Below are 19666 nucleotides of genomic sequence, written 5' to 3' on the forward strand. Positions count from 1 at the left end.
ATTAAGTGGGTTGTAATTATTATGGAAAAGTTCACTTGCCTGAGCAAGGAAGAGTTCTTTAAAGTGAAAGTTGTATGAAAATTTTAAAAGTGGGAAGAGAGTTAGTTGTCATTGAATTACCCCATAAGATAGAAAAGGGTCAAGGTGCCTGGTGAACCCAGCTCTCCTGTTACAAATACTGCTATGTTTGTCTGACTGTGAAGTGTCTGGGTTTGTCCTATACACAATTAAACTGAATTAAAAGCATGGGATTCTATAATTTCCTGGTATATGTGAAATAGGAAGACATAGGAGAAGAACAAGGAAGTTAGTTAAATAGTTTAATTAGAGCCGTTTTACAATTCTAAAATTAACAAGCAGACTTGTAATAAAAGATCTCCAATGTTCGCAGAATGACCTCGCTTCCATTCTGAACCTGTCTTTTTTTAATTGTAAAGATTAGAATTACATTTAAAAGGACTCAAAATGATAAAAAGAAAAGAAAAAAGAAAAACATAAAATGAATCGATGTACATGGTCACCCATGTCTTATGATGCAACCAATGAAATCTCTGAATGGATATTGCTTCAGCTTGGATATCAAAAGATGGCCTGTCAAGGCGTCCTTAACCAATGACTGATCACAGGTGGCCAAAAGAAAGAGGAAAACCCAAGACTACTGTCACATTGGCGATGGTTCCAACTGTCGGTGGATGACACTGACTCCAGAAATATGAGGAAGCCCACAGCTTTGTTACTACGGATGTAATTATCACGAAAGTTCTCCCATGTGGATCAACTTGTTTCTGAGGGCTTTCTTTGTTCATTTAAACTTGCATAATAAACATGCAATGAATTATTTCTTTTGAAAGTTGTATTTTTGCAGTCTCTTTTTTCATACAAAGATTTCATAAGTTGCCATGTAGCATCAGAGTCTTTACCAAAGTGGGGAGGGTAAATGTGACGTAGCTGGATGACAAGAGCCTCCTTCTGTCCTGAGACACACCACCCTTCTTTTGAAAATAGCGCAGATAGCTTTTCTTACCCTCCTCCACCAAAGAAAAGAATAAAAGGGGAGAAAAAAGAAAGAAACCAAAATCACAAAACCATTTTATCTAAGAAAACAAGGTTGATGTAAAGAAAATAAAGGTGTTTGTCATGCACATTATCTTCTGCATAGCTCAACCCACTTATAGTAAGGCACTATTTCCCTTTGCATGGCAACCTGTTAAGTGCTACAGTGCTCTATGACCCTCAGACACTTCCTTCTGGGATGGCAAAATAAAGAGCCTGGGTGAGTGTGACTGCCGTGCTTGGCTGCACAGGTCTGGCAGCTTGTGGAGACTCCATGACCCTTCAGGGGAAGCTGTCCATGGGTGTTATGGTAGAGTATCCATGATGAATTCCTTTCCAGAGTTCCTGGTTAGTCTGAATGCTTATTTGGATTGTTCTTCGGTCTTTGTTTCTCAATGAAGATACATGAGGTGGGGGGAGAACAGTCAGGTCCTCTGAGACTGAGCATCCGTGCATCAGCACAAGATGCTGGTTAGTGGAAAATATGAGTAGGTGTTTCCAAGGTGGGGGGGGAGAGGGAGGGAGGGAGGGAGGGAGGGGGAGAGAGAGAGAGAGAGAGAGAGAGAGAGAGAGAGAGAGAGAGAGAGAGAGGAGAGACTGAGATAGAGAGAGAGAGAGATTGAGAGAGAGATTGCTTTTGGTTTTCAGAGACAATCAAGGTATGATGCTAATTTAACTGGTCTTCATACTGTTTCCGGAAACAGTCCCCTGCTGGGAAAAATTCCCAACACCTCTCTTGGTACATCTTCCAGACGTAAGATTCCTGTAAAAAAGAGAAAATAAGTGTGTTAACCCAGTGTCCAAAATCTATTAGATAACACAGGACAGAGTAGAAGAAGTCATTCAACCCCATTGATATATCATTAAAACAAGAAAAGTCCCATTGCATTCAGATAGCCCCACTTAAATTACCATCACTAATAAATGATCTTCAAATAAACAGAATGTCTTTAGCTTGACCAATATATGATAACAACATATTTTTAAGTCTCTAAGGTTTACATTTATTATGATTTTTAATTTTATCCAAGTTCAAACTATTATCCATTTATAGTGAGTAACCCAGAAGGGGAATTTCAAATTTTCCTAAAAAAACATAGACATTGAATGTTTTTTTCCCAATTATAATTTTGTAAGTGGAAGTTTATTTGAAAGTATAAGCCACACAATAGCCACAATCTTTAAAGAAGAAAAAAGATTGAATTCACAAGGAAACTTAGTATTTTTAGTTAAAAGCTTAGTTTTAAATGTGAAATTAGAATTTTGCTGTCTCTCTCCAGGTAGCATAATTAATATCTAAAAGCAATGTTTTTTCTTTTTCAAATCAAATATGTATGTCTGTGTAGTTATGCACTGGTGAGCACAGGGCTCATGGGGGCCAGAAAAGGAATTGGATCCCTGGAGCTGGTGTCACTGGTGGTTGTAAGCTACCCCGTGAGTGCTGGGAAACACCAAGTCACCTCTCGAGCCCCTGAAAGTAAATTCTTTCCCTTAGTGTTGAATATCTACATGTTGCTGTCTTATCTACACTCTTTTCCTACAGTTTCATCCTGATGATGGTGTATAACTGGCCTTCACCCACCTGTCCTGTGTGTTCTGTTTCATCCTTGTTTATGAGATACATCAGAAAAAACCTACAGACACAGAGAAAGTGGTCAGCAGTGGACGACATGAAAATACTAGCATAAGCAGAAAAGAGGCTGACATCTGTCTTAATTGCAATGGATTATGAAAATGGAGGAAACACCACAAATTCAATTTCTGAAAACTAATTACAATATACCAGAAAGAAATAAGCATGTTCTCTGAGATGGCCTGTCTAATTTCACACACAACTTTATATCAAAGTTATTTAAAAAAGAAACCACACACACTGAGTTTAATTATGTGGCTGGGGCTGGTTGGAACTATGGAAAGTTCCATCCACCTCTGCCTCCTCATTCCTGGGATTACAAGCACACTGCCTGCCTTGTGGAGATTAAAGGCACATACAACCCTGCCTGGCCCTTAGAGGTACATTGTTTTTGGTCAGGCTCAAATCAACACTGACAAATTTTAATTGAAGATTGGCTTCATAAGTTCTATTTTTATCAGGTGAATTGAGTATGGTTCAACTACTTTCCTCTCAATCACGTTACTTGACATAACATTGTCCATCTGACATTAAAATTGGATCCAAAACTAAGAATGATATTTTGATAAAGTGTAGTTTGGGTTAGTTCCAAGGAAAGGCCATATTTTTATTTTATATGCATATATACACATACCTATATATACTTAGATACATATACACATATATACATATGTGTAAAACCCAGTAAAAAACAAACAAAAATCTCGAACTATCATAACTATTATCATAAACAACAAAATGTTTTTAACTAAATTTTCTGTAGTACCCAGAGAGACATATTGGTCTTCCAAGGGGGGAGGGGGATGAGAAAACAGGGATGTAGGATGAGGAAGGACCTGCATTATCTCAGGCTTGCATCAGGAGGGTTCCTACTTGAAATAGGAACATGGCTAGGTCTTTCTTCAAGGCTCTATGGCACCCTATTTCTAGTCTAGATCCTCCATTACCATTTACATGAAATTAGACAGCTTAGTTGTTTAAGTCTACCTACTCCAAGGGTTCGAGAGGACCAGTCTTTTCCTCCTGGAGTCCAACTACTGCCCTGCTTCTGGAGTTCATAGGAATGGGAGAGAATTGGCTCAGGGGGGCTGGGGGAAGCCTGTAAGGGGCACTCACAGGTAGTTGGCCAGGTTGTGTTCCTGTAAAGTATGGGTTTCAAAGCCATGTGGCACTGTATCAAAATAATCGTTGCCAATCCCACAGATGAAGCACTTGGTCTAGAAGACAAGGGGAGATAACAGGATGTTAGAGGAGGCAGAAGATATCATAAAGGGAAAACACAGTCCACTGGGTTGTGTAGCTGTCGCCTCTGAATATAGCCAGTTGCTTCTAGAGGAAGAAGAAATGTTCATACAACTCAGGAAGCTTGGGAAATCTACCAGGAACTTACTAGACACAGGCAACTTGCCAGGCACAGGAAGGTGAGAGTGGTACAGGTTGAGTAGCCCCTTCCCTTAGCTTAGGTGAGCAGGAGGAGACTCTCAGGGGCAGTTGTCTATAAGGTGGGGGATGGGAGCTCTCAGAATGTAGCTGTCCTGAGTCATCACCCAATCTTGTTGGTGGGTCTTTCAGTAATGCAACTGCTATAGGTCACTCATGCTCTTATGAACAACCCCTCAACCATACTAATATATATATGTATGTGTGTGTGTGTGTGTGTGTGTGTGTGTCCCTTCTCCATGCCCTTTGTCTATGCTTAGGCCTGAAGAGAATTACAGGACCATATTCAGCTTCAGATGAATTCAGTAACCACTGGGAATCCTGGGCATAACACAGCAGCCCACAGCCAAGCCACAAGGCATTCACTGGTCCAGGTTAGACTTGAGTGGGATCCCTTTTTTTGACCTGACATAATTCCCTAACAGGGATAAACAGGCATTTGTTTACCTCACCCTAGAAAATGCTAACCCGCACATTATTGGAAAGAAGCTCAATATGACTCCTTCAATGTATGGCAAATATCAACTACTGAGGACTGTGATATGGTCCCTGAGTATAAACCTGATATCATAAGTATATCTTGGGGTTTTCTTAAGTGATATGGGATCTAGCAGGAGGATGGGACTGTGGTGGCTAATTAGAAATGTCTTTGCTTTTTTTTTTTCTCTCTCTACATGTACCTACCTAGACTTAGAGATGGATCTGTTCATGATAAACAGCTAAACAGGATTAGCTACAACCTCAACTGACATTCTAAACTTTCCAGTTATCTAAACAAAGTCTACTACCCAAACAAAAGAGGTACACATCTTAGACCAGTCATTGAGGGCTCCATCAGTGATTTGGAAAAGTCCTTCCATGATCAGGTGCTGGTCTGGGCATGAAACAAACCAATGAGTGTGTCTAGGACTAGGCTAAATTTGCATTACCCTCCTCTGGATTTGTCTTTATGCACACTGCCAAGTGGTCTATGCATAGGCCAGAAGGCCTGTACTGTGAGCTAAAGTGAACGGTGCCTTCCTTTGTATGAGGATTTTAGAATTACAGCTTCAAATTAATTCAGTAACCACTGGAGAACCTGGGCATAACTCACAGCAGCCCACAGCCAAGTCACAAATGCCTTACCTCCATGTCTTCCTTGACTTGCTCTTGTTGGTCTCTGAGTTCTCCAAAAGCATCAATGATCAAACCTAGCATTGAAAAGAAAGACTATGTGATCGCCATCAACGATGAGCAATCAATCATTCAGCTCATAACCCCTCGGATGGATAACTCTTCTCTGAAAAGTGAGAACCTGCAAATCACAGGAGAAGACATTCTGAACATGGAAGAAGTCTGACGTCATACTGGCTGCTTCCTACTAGGATAGTGACACTCTCTGGGAGCCAAACATAACGTGGCAGGGCCGAATGATTACTGGAAAAGCATTTTAAAATGAAGTGACAGGCTAGGAAAAAAACCAATCCTAATTAACTTGGCACATACACAAGCTATATTATTACTTACTGCAGGCCAAGAGGAGTAACTGAGATTAGTGGTTGTAAAATTTAAAAAGACACACACAAAAATAAAACATTACTATGTGGACTGAGAAATATCTACCAACCTCATACGCTCCCTATAATTTTATCAAATATGATGAATGTTTAATAAGTACAATTGTTAGGGTTTTACCTCATTTCTGTTCTGTGGCTTTCTAATTACTTCTTCCAAATGTTTTGACTTTTTTCTTCTTAAAATATTATTTCTTTTACTTAAGTGTATGTCTATGAGTACATACATCCACATATGTGTGAGTACCCACAGAACCCAGAAAAGGGTACTGGATCTGCAGTTACAGAGAATTGTGGGCTGCCCTATATGGCACTGAGAACTTAATCTTTTGGAAGAACAGTAAGAGCTCTTAATTGCTAAGTCATCTCTCCAGCCCAAACTTTGCCTACTTATAAAGCAATATTGTTTCCTTCCATAAAGACATTGCGGATGGATTATGAGTCCTTTATACTTATCTGTGTACCTTACCAGTATCATCTCATACCTGTGGAATATAAAGGATAATGTCGTGTTTACAGACAGTTAACTTAAGCTGGGATAAATGTGCTGAATAGGAAACAAAAAACACAAACATGAGTGACTTTTGGAGAGAAAAAGATCTTACTGTAAGTGAGCCAGAGGAAGAGGGGAAAGTTGTGATGCCCTCTGCTCGACAGCTGCAGCAGAAGATTCTGAATCCAATCTGCTCAGACCGGCCATGGGTTTCAACCCCAGTCTGGGCTGCTGCACACTTTGGCTAAGTGACTGAGACTTGCCATAGCTTAGTGAGTTCTCGTGGAAATGTTAAGTGTTGACATAGTCCTTATGATGACAGCAAAGGGGAACATGAGTTACCAGACATAACTAACACATAGTAGGTAGTCACTAATGAAATGCTGTACAACAATGATATGTTTGTACATGCTGAACTAATCAGGTACCAATGACTGGAGTGGGGATGTGAACTGATGCCCTTGTTTGAAACCTATCCATAACTGTGGAGTTTAGAGAATTGAATAGCCTCAGCCTGAATGGCTCACAGCTCCTCCAAGCTTTCAAAGCTGGTGGGGCTGCAGGACAAGGAGTCAAACCCTGCAGAGATCAAGCAGGCCGAGAAAGTGGCTCAATCTGTTAAGTGTATGCCATGCAAACGTGAGGGCACGAGTTTGGTTCCTAGAATTTAAAAAGGTAGAGATGGTAGAGTGAGCCTGTAATCCCAGCACTTGATGGAGTTTTCTCACAAAAAGGTGGACACAGGTCCTTGTGGCTCAGTGATTAGCCTGCATAATAGAAGAGCCCTAGGCAACAGTGAAAGACCCTCCCCCACCCCCAAAAACCAGAGTAGATGACTCCTGAACTTCTGTCCTTCACATATGCAGGCGTGCATGCACACACACACACACACACACACACACACACACACACACACACACACACACACAACACACAGCTAATTACCTTAGCTTGGGCTACCTTTAGACCCCTGAATAGCCCATTCCTTGACTGCTTTTGGATAGCTAACATTCCATGATTAATAGATTAAAAACCCTTTTAGAACCCATTCACTTAGCAGAACCCTAGCTTTCACCAACCCCAAAGCTAAGAATGTCATCTGAAAACATCTGAGGCCTATAGGAAAGCCTTTTCCATCTTACTATACCTGCGCCTCTGATATCCCCACCAATTTTTTTTAACTTGCCTTGATCTATGACTCCTTTTTTTGTTCTATAAAACTATAAAGCTTTATAAAACTGCTCCCGTTTTAGAACAGAAGATTGGGAGTGACATAAATCTTTGTACCCAGGACGTGATTACTCAAATTCAGTTCAAAAGTAAACTCTTATTCCCTGTATGGCGAAAGCTGCAAGGTTAGCTTGTTGACATCAGCACATACTTCTCTATTTTCCCTCTAGAGATTTCACAAGGAAGGAATACGAGAAGAAAAGGTTCCATCTGGCCTGGGCAGAAAACATGTCATACTGTTAGCCCACCTTGCATTGTTGGCTTCAGCAGCAGATGGCTCAAGGTCAAGATAAGATGCCCAAGAGCCACAGCTGGATGTGGCTTACCTTGTATGATAGCCAAAAGGATGACAATCACGAAGAAGAAGAATGTGATGTCAAAGATGATGCGGTAGATCTCATACTCGTCTCCTGCTGGGTCTTCAATTTCATCACCAATGCCCCCTCCAGCACGGACGCCCACATACATGTGGAACATGTAACACTGGAAGGCAGGAACAGAGACAATTCTGAGGCTTGCCACCCTCCCTGGCACTCCACTAACACGAGTCTTCTTCTCTAATTTCTCATTCTGAATGTGAAGTATCTCTGTGCTCTGTGTCATCTGTCTGATTTAATCCTCCTTCGTGTGATCTGACTGTGGCTCCTGCACTCTCTCTTAAGCCAAGCTCCACACTGGTCACTCTGTTTAGACCTTCTGTGCCGCTTGGGAGAGACAGAGAAGTGCTTCATTAGCGCCTTAGCCTTGAAGCACATGAGGCAATATAGCATTACGATCACTTTATTGTAATATGAGTTATATAAAACTACATTGTCTGGTTATTTCCACAATGGCACAGACATGGAACAAGAAATTAAAAGTCCAGTGGAGTAAAAGATGGAATCTTAGAAACTGAGCTAGATGAAGGAGGACTTACTGACTTCTTCACTTAACGCTAATACAGTGGGATGCAGAAATCTTTCCTACTTAGTGTCTAGGCAAATGAAGAAAGATGGTGTGGAGAGATGAAGAGGAACGAGAAACTCATTCATTAAAACCAAAAGGCCACCCACAACTCCTACAGCTGTGAGGCAGGACGCACCAAAAGATTTTTGCCAGATCTTTGAAACAGAGCTTGGCTTTAGCAGCACAGGCATTTGAGCATTTGAGAACTCTGTAATCCCTTATGATCAGGGCCATCCTGTACATTTTAGATTTTAGGAGACTTCCTTTTTTCTATAATAATGTATAGTCATGTCACTCATAATTTACTTAAATATATATATATATATATATATATATATATATATATATATATATATATATTTGTTTTTTTGATATATATATATTGGTTTTTTTGAGACAGGGTTTCTCTGTATAGCCCTGGCTTTCCTGGAACTCACTTTGTAGACCAGGCTGGCCTCGAACTCAGAAATCTGCCTGCCTCTGCCCCCAAGTACTGGGATTAAAGGCGTGTGCCACCACGCCCGGCTAAATATATTTTTACTTAAAATTCAAACTCTATATACAATTAGAGATTTAAAATGAAATATACTTATCAATTAAGTGAAGAATATGCAGAAAGAATTAAGGCCTAAAATATATAATGTTTTGGCAACTCGGCACTTGTGTAAACAAGAGCAGGAAGTGTATATATATATATATATATATATATATATATATATATATATATATATATATATAATTTCTTGAATTTTCTTCTCTTTTATTCTTTTCTCATATATTACATCCCCACTGGTTTGCTTTCCCCTCCCTCCCCTTCCCCCAACCTCTACCCTACTACCTTTCTCCTCTAATAAATCTCCCGCACACCTTCCTCAGAAAAGAGCAGGCCTATCAGGGACATTAACCAAACACAGCATAGCAAGTTACAATAAGAATTCTTAACATCTACTGACTAGCTGCTAATAGTATCTTTATATATAGTATAATAATAATAATAAATGACTTCTACATTCATACCCTGGCACCTCCCACAATCCTACCCCTCTATTAACCTCCCCATCTGTAAGTGTTTGCTGTACATCCTCTGAGCCAGGTGGTAGCCTTTCCCATCAAAACCACATCCTTCCAGGACAGAAGTCTGAAGGTCTTCCTTAGCCTGTCCTACACACCCTAACTTATTTAACACCTGCCCCTTACCCCTTCCAGACTGTTTAGCTGCTCCCTCTGCAGTGAAGGAGAAAAGCCTGGCACTTTGTCCACAGCTCAGCACTTGGTTCACAGGCCCACAGTCCCATCCCCATGTGATCCTGCCAGGTTGATAATCAATCATATGAAATACCATGCTCATAGAAGTACTTTCTCAACCTAACATACAATAAGCCAATGTCAAACCCATGATGACATCTGCCCTGAACCCCCCTACTATAAAAACCCATCTAGACCCACCAGCCCTATTCTGGACCCTAGAAAAGGCTCTTTGTGGTAGTGAGGCCAAGAGAGTCCTCTAGAAAGAGTTGGTTTAAGGCTGTAGCACCCAGACTGGTTTAGGCCTATCAGCACACGCTGTCTTCTGGAGGCTCTCGTGTCTAGATTGATAGTGCCATCTACTGAGTCTGTGTCTAGATGTTTTAGTGACAGTCACTTGAAAAAAATAGAACCAAATATCTACCTTTGGGACACTACATTGATTCCTTGAAACTTGGTGGCAAAAATTGTCCACAGTGCCTTTTTGAAGAAAGTATAATTTATTTTCAGTGTTTACTTCTGTTTTCAGTCTAAACTCTTTATACCACATATACTGTTTATTTTTACCAAGGAGAAAATGGTGTCCCATGCTCTGCTCTGAATGTGAATCTTCATACATAGACCTGAGGCCATGGGGAACAACGATGATGGTCGCGGGTGTCCTGGCTGGCTAATGTTACTGTGACCGGGTATCTTCGGGAGGTCGGAGGGGCTTTCTTAGCCTCAGACTTCCAAGCAGAGCTCATGGTGGCCACACTGGTAAGGTGTGTGAATACCCACTGTTGTCTGGGGCTCAGCAGTCAAATTTTCATGCTTTTCCTGAAAATCAGAACCCTCTTTCTCCACATTTCTTATCATAGACTGAGCCTAATTAGGACTAAAGTGGAAGAAGGTGGTTTGGAGACAGAAAACTACACTTCTTTCAGGGAATCTGAAAAAAAAAATGAGAGGAAAAAAAACCTGGGGAAAGATCAGGAGACAGAGGTGGGGTATGAGAGGGCTCAAAGGAAGTGTGGCAGAGGGAGGGGTGGTACCAGGGAACCAGGAAGCAGGAGCCAGAGACCTTGCTGGAAAGATGAAGTTGGATACTAATTAACTGAGGTGATGGCCAGTAAGTGCATAAGCAGCTAACTTCCCCCAAGCTGCCTCTTATCCTCATTATCTGAAAGGGGTGGGGGCTGAGGGTCCTCTGGTCCTGCTGAGCTTCCTAGGACAGGCCTATGCACCCAGGCTCCTCAGCTACCACCATTTTGCCCCCAGCTATAGACTTTTTTTTCTCACACTCTCTCCTCCTACATTCTCAAAGATGTAGTTCAAATCCTATGAGGACACGGCTAGTATAATTAAGATTCTTAGAATGAAACATCATGATCTTGGGAGGAAAGAAGGAAGACATCCCTGGGTGAGTCCTAGAGTTTGTAAAACTTTGGCTGCAGTGCCACCTGCTGGAAGTGACAGAACCCAAGGGTTGAAGTTCCTGCTGATAACTGTTCTCATCCCACAGAGATAAGCCTGAGCAGCAAAGATTCAGTTTTCTCCTCCTGAAAGGAGGCACCAGACACCCTTCCTCACAGAACACCCAAGCTCTTCACAGTTAAAGGCAAGATACAAACCTCATGGCTGTATGCAGAGAATGCCTACACCATCCAGAGCCACCAGTGGTCTTGCTCATGGCTTTCAGAAGTCCCTCAGACTGATGATTTACAGGCTCTAGCTAAGTCAAGAGCCCACTTAGTTATCCTAAAATGAGACTGTGATGTTAAGCATGGCGGTCAACTTGATTTGATAAAGAGGCGCCTAAGAGTTTAGTAAGTGTCCCTGAGGATGCTAAGTAGGCCATGAAAGCTCTGATAGAAGGAATGGATGAATCTAAGGAATGAATCTAAACAGTGCTGAGATGTAGAGGGAGGAAGAGGTGGGGCCGTGATGGAGGAAACAGGTCCTGGTGACAGGTGCTCCAAGCTATCTTGCCCTTTAGAACCTACTCCTCTTTGCTTCCTGACCACCAAGAAGCAAACTGACCTGCTCCACCATACATTCAGTACCACCACCAGCACAATCTAACCTCTGAAACTGTGAGCCATGACACACAATCCGTGCCTTAAAGCTGCTCTCAAGCACTTTGGCAATGGCAAGGCAAAAGTAAAATGGAGATGAGTTTCTCTGCCTTCTGTATTCACATCCCACAGTGCTAGACAAGCCCAGCCAGGCAAGGCTGTGGTAGTCCTAAGAAAAATTAAGGAAAACACTAGAAATGCATATGGATATTGAGTGAAAACTGAGTCATCTCAGGAGCTGTGACTACAGATGATCAGTCACATGGTGCCTCATGATATGAGCAACTAACATAACAAACAGACTTTGATACATATGTACAATCTCTTTAAAATTGTAAAAATTCTAATTCCTAGTATGAGGAATGGGCTAATTTCTCCATAGATCCACTGACTGGAGTTATTAAAAGCTTTAATATGTTTTAACAATTAAATTTGGTTTTTTTTTTCTCTTCTGGCCTAAATCTCTTTCTTTACAGTAATAGTTGGGCATCTTCTTAAACCTGTGAACTGAATGAATTAAAGTTACTATCCACTGTCTAGCCACACAGTTGACCCTTTGTCTATTGTCTTATTTTTATCATGTTTTAAAATTACGCCGGGCGTGGTGGCACATGCCTTTGATCCCACCACTTGGGAGGCAGAGGCAGGTGGATTTCTGAGTTCGAGGCCAGCCTGGTCTACAGAGTGAGTTCCAGGACAGCCAGAGCTATACAGAGAAACCCTGTCTCGAAAAACCAAAAAAAAAAAAAATACTTTTTATTTGTTTATTGTGTGGGGGTGGGGTGCCATGACATGGATTGGAGGCCAGAGGACACCTTTCAGGCATCTCACCTTCCAGCATGCAGGACCTGGTGACAGAATTCAGATTGGCTGTAAGGCTTGGAGGCAGGTGCCTTCCCCACTGAACATACTGCAGGCCCTGGCTTATGTCTTTTTAAAGGTGTGATGAGAACTTTACCCATCAGGACAGCATCCCTGCATAGCTAATATATTTTGGCCAGCTTATTGTTTGCCTATAAGACTTGATATATTTTTTGTTATTTTCAAAAATAATAATTTTTGCTGTTCACACGTTTCTATGTTTTATATACTATTCAGAAAGTCCTGTTTGCCATTAAAATTTATTATTTTAAGGACTCAAACCTGTCTTGTTACTGTCTTGAAGAGAAAGATTGGCATTCATTTTTACCACTTTGCTCTCAGAGACTTATACATGGTCAGTAAGACTTATTGGTTTTTTTTTTATTTTATGATCGTAAAAAGCAACATTATCATAGCTTAATTTCTTTAAGTATTTGTATGTACTTCAAGGTACTCTATTCTATTCCCAAGGAGGTGCAAAAATACCTAATTTACTATTCACCAGAGTATCTTCCAGGAAATTCCCTTTTTTAGAGAAAATTCTAGAGAAATCTCATCCTATCAGCCCCCTTGACACTCACACACAACCCGGCCCTTGTAGGTATTCCAAGATGTGAAGGGCTCACCAAAAGTTCTTGCTCTCTCCAGCTAGCAATAGTTCCTTTGGCTTAATTTTCCCCTCCCAAACCTAAGTGCTCATGGAAAGTAATTTTTGTGATTTGCATATGAAGTATTCCCTGATAGAGTCATTGTCTGAACACCTAGTCTCCAGTGGGTAGCACAGTTGCAGACGCTATGGAACCTTCAGTAGGCAGCACCTTGCTGGAAGAAAAATGTCACTTGGGAGGTGTTGTGAAGTCATATTGTCTAACTCTGCTTGCTGCTTTGTTTCTTGAGTATGGATGAAGAGTGACCAGTCGGGCTCCTGCTCCTGCCTTTAGGACTTCTCTGCCTGCTGCATGACTTTGCTGACATGATGGACTCTCTCCCTCCAGAATTGTAAACCCTTCCTGCCCTGCATTGCTTTTGATGGGATATATTATTCCAGAGACACCCATCAGAGAGGCAAGCTGGACAACAGTGACACCCAACGGTGTGAAAGCTGGAGCATCTGTTGACTGTCCGAGACCAAAAGGTGACCTCTAAGACAACATATTCAATATAAAAGCAAAGTATCAGCTCTGTTAAGATGCATCTTTAGATCTGGGTAACATCAGGGAAAGTCAGTGCGACAAGCAGAGCAAAGGCCTTGGAACGTTCACCCGCTACCCTGGAATGTGTGACTCACAGGCTAACATTTGCCCCAATTCTAACTACGTCTCTCAGCAAGTCTACTAATTACTAAGTCAAACAAACATGGGCGGGAAATCTTCAAAAACAGTCCTTTCTGCTCTGCTGAAATGGCAGTGGCTGTTGTTTGAAGAGCCACTCAGCCTTCCATTGTGCCAAGCACCTCCTCCTCTCCTGCACTGGGGATTAGGCAATGCACAGTGCCCATGGATGGCGGGCATGGGGTGGTTTCCTGCCGGTTCAGGAGCTTACCGTCAGCATGTCATCACACTTCATGTCTGGCGTGTCACCATCCTCACTTTTATTGTAGAATTTTCGGAAGAAATTGAACGCCACGACAGTGTACAGGTACACAACAACAGCCAATAAGCCAACAGTTAACACGAGCTGAAAGCAAGGTGACATTAGCAGATATTGGGGGATACAGGATGTATGACTGGTGGGTGGGAGGGGAGTACTCTATGGACACACCCGGACTTACTGACTATAAGCCAATATGATCCATGCTCTCATTATTCCTCACCTTCTTAGCTCACAAGCAAAGTTTATTTGCACATTGTCTTTATCAGTCTGACAAAGCATTTTATGCTATGCCTAACGACTTAATTGGCTAACAAGCACACAACACAAACCAAGTAAAGATGAATTCCAATTTAGTTTCACACTCAAATCAAATTATGTATTAGAAAGCAGCTTTAATGTTCAGAAAATAGTATATGCTCTCCTGCATTATAAATCATTTTTTTTTATTTATGGGGATGTATGTGTCTGATTGTATATATATATGACACCAGATGATGTGGTGCCTGAAGTAGTCAGAAAAGAGTGTGGGATCCCATGGAACTGGAGTTAGTCAGTTGTGAGGTACCTAATATGAGTGCCAGGAACTGAACCAGCTCCTACCTTCTGTGCCACCTCTCTAGTTAACTGTGCTAGGAGCTCTGCCATAATCCACTGACTGGCAAATGAGCAGAGTACACAGGGATTCTGGCTTTGTGCCTTTGAGTTGCCATGAGCATCACAGCTTTATTCAGACCTGTAGGTGACATGTGTTGGAGCTTCATGCTGGACTTTTGAAAACAAGGGATTGTGCTGATAGTAAAGGTAGCTGTGAGTGCAGGTTGGAGGGGCACTGATTATTAAATGTACTGGACTAGAAAGACTGTTGCTCTAGATAATTAGCACAGAATTGTTACCACCAATTGGACACATGAAGCAGCTGACAAATGAGTAAATATATACATCTGCATGGTCACGGTAACAGAGGTCCAGCTTGAGCAGTTGGATTCCATCGGAATGTCAGTGGGCTATCTGGACCCAGACCAGCTATCCCCTATGTCAGCATGCCCTTGTCAAGTATAAAGCATCATTTAGACATAGTTCAATTTAAAAAGTCATGAGGATGTCTTGTCAAATTAAAATGTATTAAAACTGCCAACACCTTTTTGTAAATGCAAGTAATGCACTTGGATTCTGCAACAATTTTTGCCACAGCATAGCATCAGGTGGAGCAAGCACTGGCGCATAAGCAAAACAAGAACGAATGTAGCGTTCAATGTCGATGGGGCTGAGCTGGCTGGTTGATTTGTTCTCAACCTTCACAAAAAAAAAATCTGCTAAGGTATTGTTATTAGTTGTACTTTACCAGAAAAGAATTTGATCCTGCAAATATTCACTCATGCAAGATCATGCAACCATAAGTCAATCCCTAAACCAGAGCTATAGGCTCTGTGGAATTACTCAGAGTTTGTAAAAGACATAGACAATCCAGCCGTGACAATCTTTAAAGCCACATATTGTCACTGAAGGGCTGCATTTTTTTTCAGACTTATTTCTCATCAGTTTTAGTTTCTCTAAGGGAAATGGGACCTTTTACCTGTTTGCCATTATGGGTAACTGAGGACAGGATAGTTCTCAAGGTCTTGAATCCCATCGCGATGTCAAGGAGGTGAGCAGCAAAAAAAAAGTTGTTATAATGTCCAAGAACAGACATGGTCATGTACCAGGCTAGGTAGAGGAAGGACTGTTAGGAGCAAACAGGGAGAAGGCATGTCAGACAACAGAGTACACAAAACCCAGCAAGAGCCACTGTCATCTCGATCCATACAATCCCCTGCATGCACCTCCTCGGTCTAAGCTGTAATTCTTTAGTTCTAACTAGCTGGATTCAATCTTTGCACACTTTACCTTTATTTAGTTTGCTATGAAAGGCAATTTTTTCCTTGACACCAACTCTTCTAATTCATCCTTTCACAAACCATGGAAGTGATCATCCTATATCCTGACAGCAGGGGCTCGGCTTCAGCTTGGCGCTTGCTATATTGTACCATATACATTTTGGACTATGGAGGCTGCCCTGTAACCTGATGATCCATGATGAGAGAAGAAGGCATTGAATGTCACTCAGGGACAAGACTGCCTCTGTTTGGAGAGTCCATGTCTACAGTCAATCCAAGAACCCACAAACAGTGACTCCTTCCTTTTCTCTTTTCCTCTGATCTTCATTTATCTACACATTGGAATTGTTAAGACCTATTAGTTAGAATCTATTGCAGGAAAGCTCCTGAGTAGCTTTATTAAGGTAACATTGCACATTGCATGGACTAAGGTAAATCCCAAGAGCCACTGAGGTATTCTTTGATGTCACTGATACGTGTGACCTTAACTACATATTTGGTGCTGCTTGGGGAAGTCTTCTGAATCATAATTGAAGAAATGATTTTTAATTATCTCTCTGTGTGTATATGTGTGTGTGTGTGTGTGTGTGTGTGTGTGTGTGTGTGTGTGTGTGTGTATGTGTGTGTATCTATGTGTAGGTATGGGCATGCAATGCAATGACCTTAGAGGCCAGAAGAGGGAATCAGCCACTCTGGCACTGGAGTTAGAGAGAGCTGTGAGTGCTGGGAACTAAACCTGGTCTTCTGCAGGTATTCTAAACTGCTGCTGAGCCATCTCTCCAGTGTCCTGAATTATAATTAATGTAAATTATTTGTTTTCTTTACTGTGTAAGTGTCCATCTTTGGTAGGGGCAATGAAGATGCAGGATAAAAGCCCAATGGTTGCTTTTGCTTTATAATTTCTTGTACAGATGCTGTTTCTGGATGGCGGTCACTCATAGGAGAGGATTAGTCCTGTTGTTCTGACTCTAATTTTACAGGAAGAAAAAGGAGGAGGCTGGGGTCATGAAAGAGTTCCTGAGCAACAGGGGACTAAAGCTAGGAAAAGAAAAATGATATCTGTGAAAGCCAGGATTTAGCAGGAAGAGTTTAGAAGTAACACATTTGCCATAGGACAGTAAGAAGGAGTCATCTCATTGTCTAGCAAGAGATGCAAATCCTGAGGGAAAAGGAGACACATGGGAAACACAAGAGGAAGGAGTTGTAAACTACTGATAAACTAGTCATGGCTATGGTGTTGGTTGACATGGGAGGACCTTGTTAATCTTGAGTGACAGAGAGATGGGCAATGCCTTGCGTAGGTGCTGTGAGCATTTTTTTTTGTTTCCTTAAAGTTTTTTTTAATTAGATATTTTCTTCATTTACATTTCAAGTGCTATCCCCAAAGCCTCCTATACCCTCCCCTACCCTGCTCCCCAAACCACCCACCCCTGCTTCCTATCCCTGGTACTCCCCTGTACTGGGGCATATGATCTATACAAGACCAAGGGCCTCTCTTCCCATTGATGGCCGAGTAGGCCATCCTCTGCTACATATGCAACTAGAGACACAGTTCTGGGGGATACCAGTTAGTTCATATCGTTGTTCCTCCTATAGGGTTGCAGACCCCTTTAGCTCCTTGGGTATTTTCTCTAGCTCCTTCATTAGGGGCCTTGTGTTCCATCCAATAGATGACTGTGAGCATCCACTTCTGTATTTGCTAGGCATTGGCATAGATTCACAGAGAGAGCTATGTCAGGGTCCTGTAAGCAAAATCTTGCTGGCATATGCAATAGTGTCTGGGTTTGGTGGTTGTATATAGGATGGATCCCTGGGTGGGGCAGTCTCTGGATGGTCTTTCCTTCCGTCTTAGCTCTGAACTTTGTCTCTGTAACTCCTTCCATGGGTATTTTGTTCCTCCATTCTAAGAAGGAACAAAGTATCCACACTTTGGTCTTACTTCTTCTTGAGTTTCATATGGTTTGCAAATTGTGTCTTGGGTATTCTAAGTTTCTGGGCTAATTAACCACTTATCATTGAGTGCATATCATATGTGTTCTTTTGTGATTGGGTTACCTCACTCAGGATGATATCATCCAGATGCATCTATTTGCCTAAGAATTTCATGAATTCATTGTTTTAATAGCTGAGTAGTACTCCATTGTGTAAATGTACCACATTTTCTGTATCTGTTCCTCTGTTGAGGGGCATCTGGGTTCTTTCCAGCTTCTGGAGCATTTTTATACTAAAAGTTACTTTTTTGTATGATAAGAAATGCCTCTGGGAATCCCATATTTCATCTGATTCCCTTGTTGCTTTTAGAGACTAACCAAACTGCTGAAGGCCCAACAACATGTGAAAAGTGACTGGCCATACAGAAGCGATAAAGTTGCAGGGGACTGTCTGCCTAACAGGTCTCTAAAGATGCTTAAAGGGACTTCTCCAGGCTGCCTTCAGGATTCACTCATATCCAACTTCTCTGGATGGCAATGAATTCCACAGAAATGGAAATATGAAGGTCAGATTCAATTGGACAAAAGAGGATCATACAAGGACTGTGGTATGGAGAAAGAACCCCCACTCCCAGCCCCCAGTGTGCCCCAGTCAGGATGGGCTTACCGCCTGAGTGGGAGATGGCCCACTGAAGCAGGAGTTGGTGACTCCTACTCACTGAGAAGTTTTCCACCAGTCGATGAGAAAGTATTCGCAAGGTGCTATTATACTAACAATCTATGGCTCTGAAAGGTACTTATGAAATAAGTTCAAAGATATAAAGAGTACCTTGGATGGTTGGGTAAAAGGATGGGGATGGAGGGAAAAGAGTTGGCTTGCTGTCACAGACTTAAAGACTGGGAAAATGAAACGTTCACTATAAGAGCCAATGTGAAAATTAAACAGTGAGGTACATAGACAACTTTTGGTAATGGTTGACTATATTCAATCACATTGAAGTATAGACCTGGGCCATATGTTTACTGTCTAAAGGCTTTTGATGAAGATAAATCAAGAAAAAGAACATAATGGTTTAATGCACTTAATTTGAGAGAAAAAGCAAGCGCAACTATTTTTAAAAATGTATTAGTTTCTACCACATATATAAAGACATATATTCTATTATGACATTTCCAGAAATACCTTGTTTCTGTTGTTTCTCCAACTATCCCTCTCAGCTCTCCATTACCTGCTTTCTCCTTCCTCCTCCCACTCATCCTTTTCCTAGTAAAACTATTTTTTATATTTTTATTTAGGTGTGTTTTAAATATCTATAAACCTCTGAAGTCTATGGTCCCACTGAAACATAAATGGAAATCAATATAAACGTGTAAGATTTTCTTATATTAATGTATAAGATAGGGTGGTAAAAGTGTCTGTGCCTGGGTCTCTCTCACACCATTATCATTAACTACATTGTTATCTGCGTAACTTCCTGAAATAACCTCCCTTTATCAGCAAGAACTCCACAGACTTGGGCAATGAGAGCGAAGGAGGCTTACATTGTCTGTGAACACGACTCCAAGTTTCCACATCTGGTACTTCACGTCAATAGAATTCAATCTGGAATGACAGAAGAGAGTGTGGGTATTCACATTAATAGAAGATGTGTGCTTGTGGAGCCTGTGGGCCCACACCTGTGGCAGGCAAGGCTACATACCTGCTCACAAGGACAGTGCCCAGGGTGCAGAGCTGAGACCTGCTGTGGAGACACACCC

The 19666-nt window shown here is 41.5% G+C and overlaps 1 protein-coding gene across 17 annotated transcripts in view; it reads right to left on the reverse strand.

The window, feature by feature from the left end:
• Nucleotides 1–303: 303 nt before the first annotated feature.
• Ryr2 (ryanodine receptor 2, cardiac) overlaps nucleotides 304–19666 on the reverse strand; it is a 553847-nt gene continuing 534484 nt past the window's right edge. For 16 of the 17 annotated variants that reach the window (XM_017315461.2, XM_017315452.2, XM_011244296.2 and 13 more), the window contains 8 exons: nucleotides 19451–19511; nucleotides 15677–15823; nucleotides 14053–14187; nucleotides 7729–7885; nucleotides 5252–5316; nucleotides 3803–3903; nucleotides 2636–2687; nucleotides 304–1816 (listed from right to left, as the gene is read on the reverse strand). In XM_017315461.2, the coding sequence (XP_017170950.1) occupies nucleotides 1721–1816; nucleotides 2636–2687; nucleotides 3803–3903; nucleotides 5252–5316; nucleotides 7729–7885; nucleotides 14053–14187; nucleotides 15677–15823; nucleotides 19451–19511 (814 nt within the window). In that variant the 3' untranslated portion in view covers nucleotides 304–1720. The remainder of the gene's footprint in view (nucleotides 1817–2635; nucleotides 2688–3802; nucleotides 3904–5251; nucleotides 5317–7728; nucleotides 7886–14052; nucleotides 14188–15676; nucleotides 15824–19450; nucleotides 19512–19666) is intronic. The other variant, NM_023868.2, reaches the window with a different exon arrangement.

This window comes from Mus musculus, chromosome 13, assembly GCF_000001635.26.
Source record: "Mus musculus strain C57BL/6J chromosome 13, GRCm38.p6 C57BL/6J".
Taxonomy (NCBI): domain Eukaryota; kingdom Metazoa; phylum Chordata; class Mammalia; order Rodentia; family Muridae; genus Mus; species Mus musculus.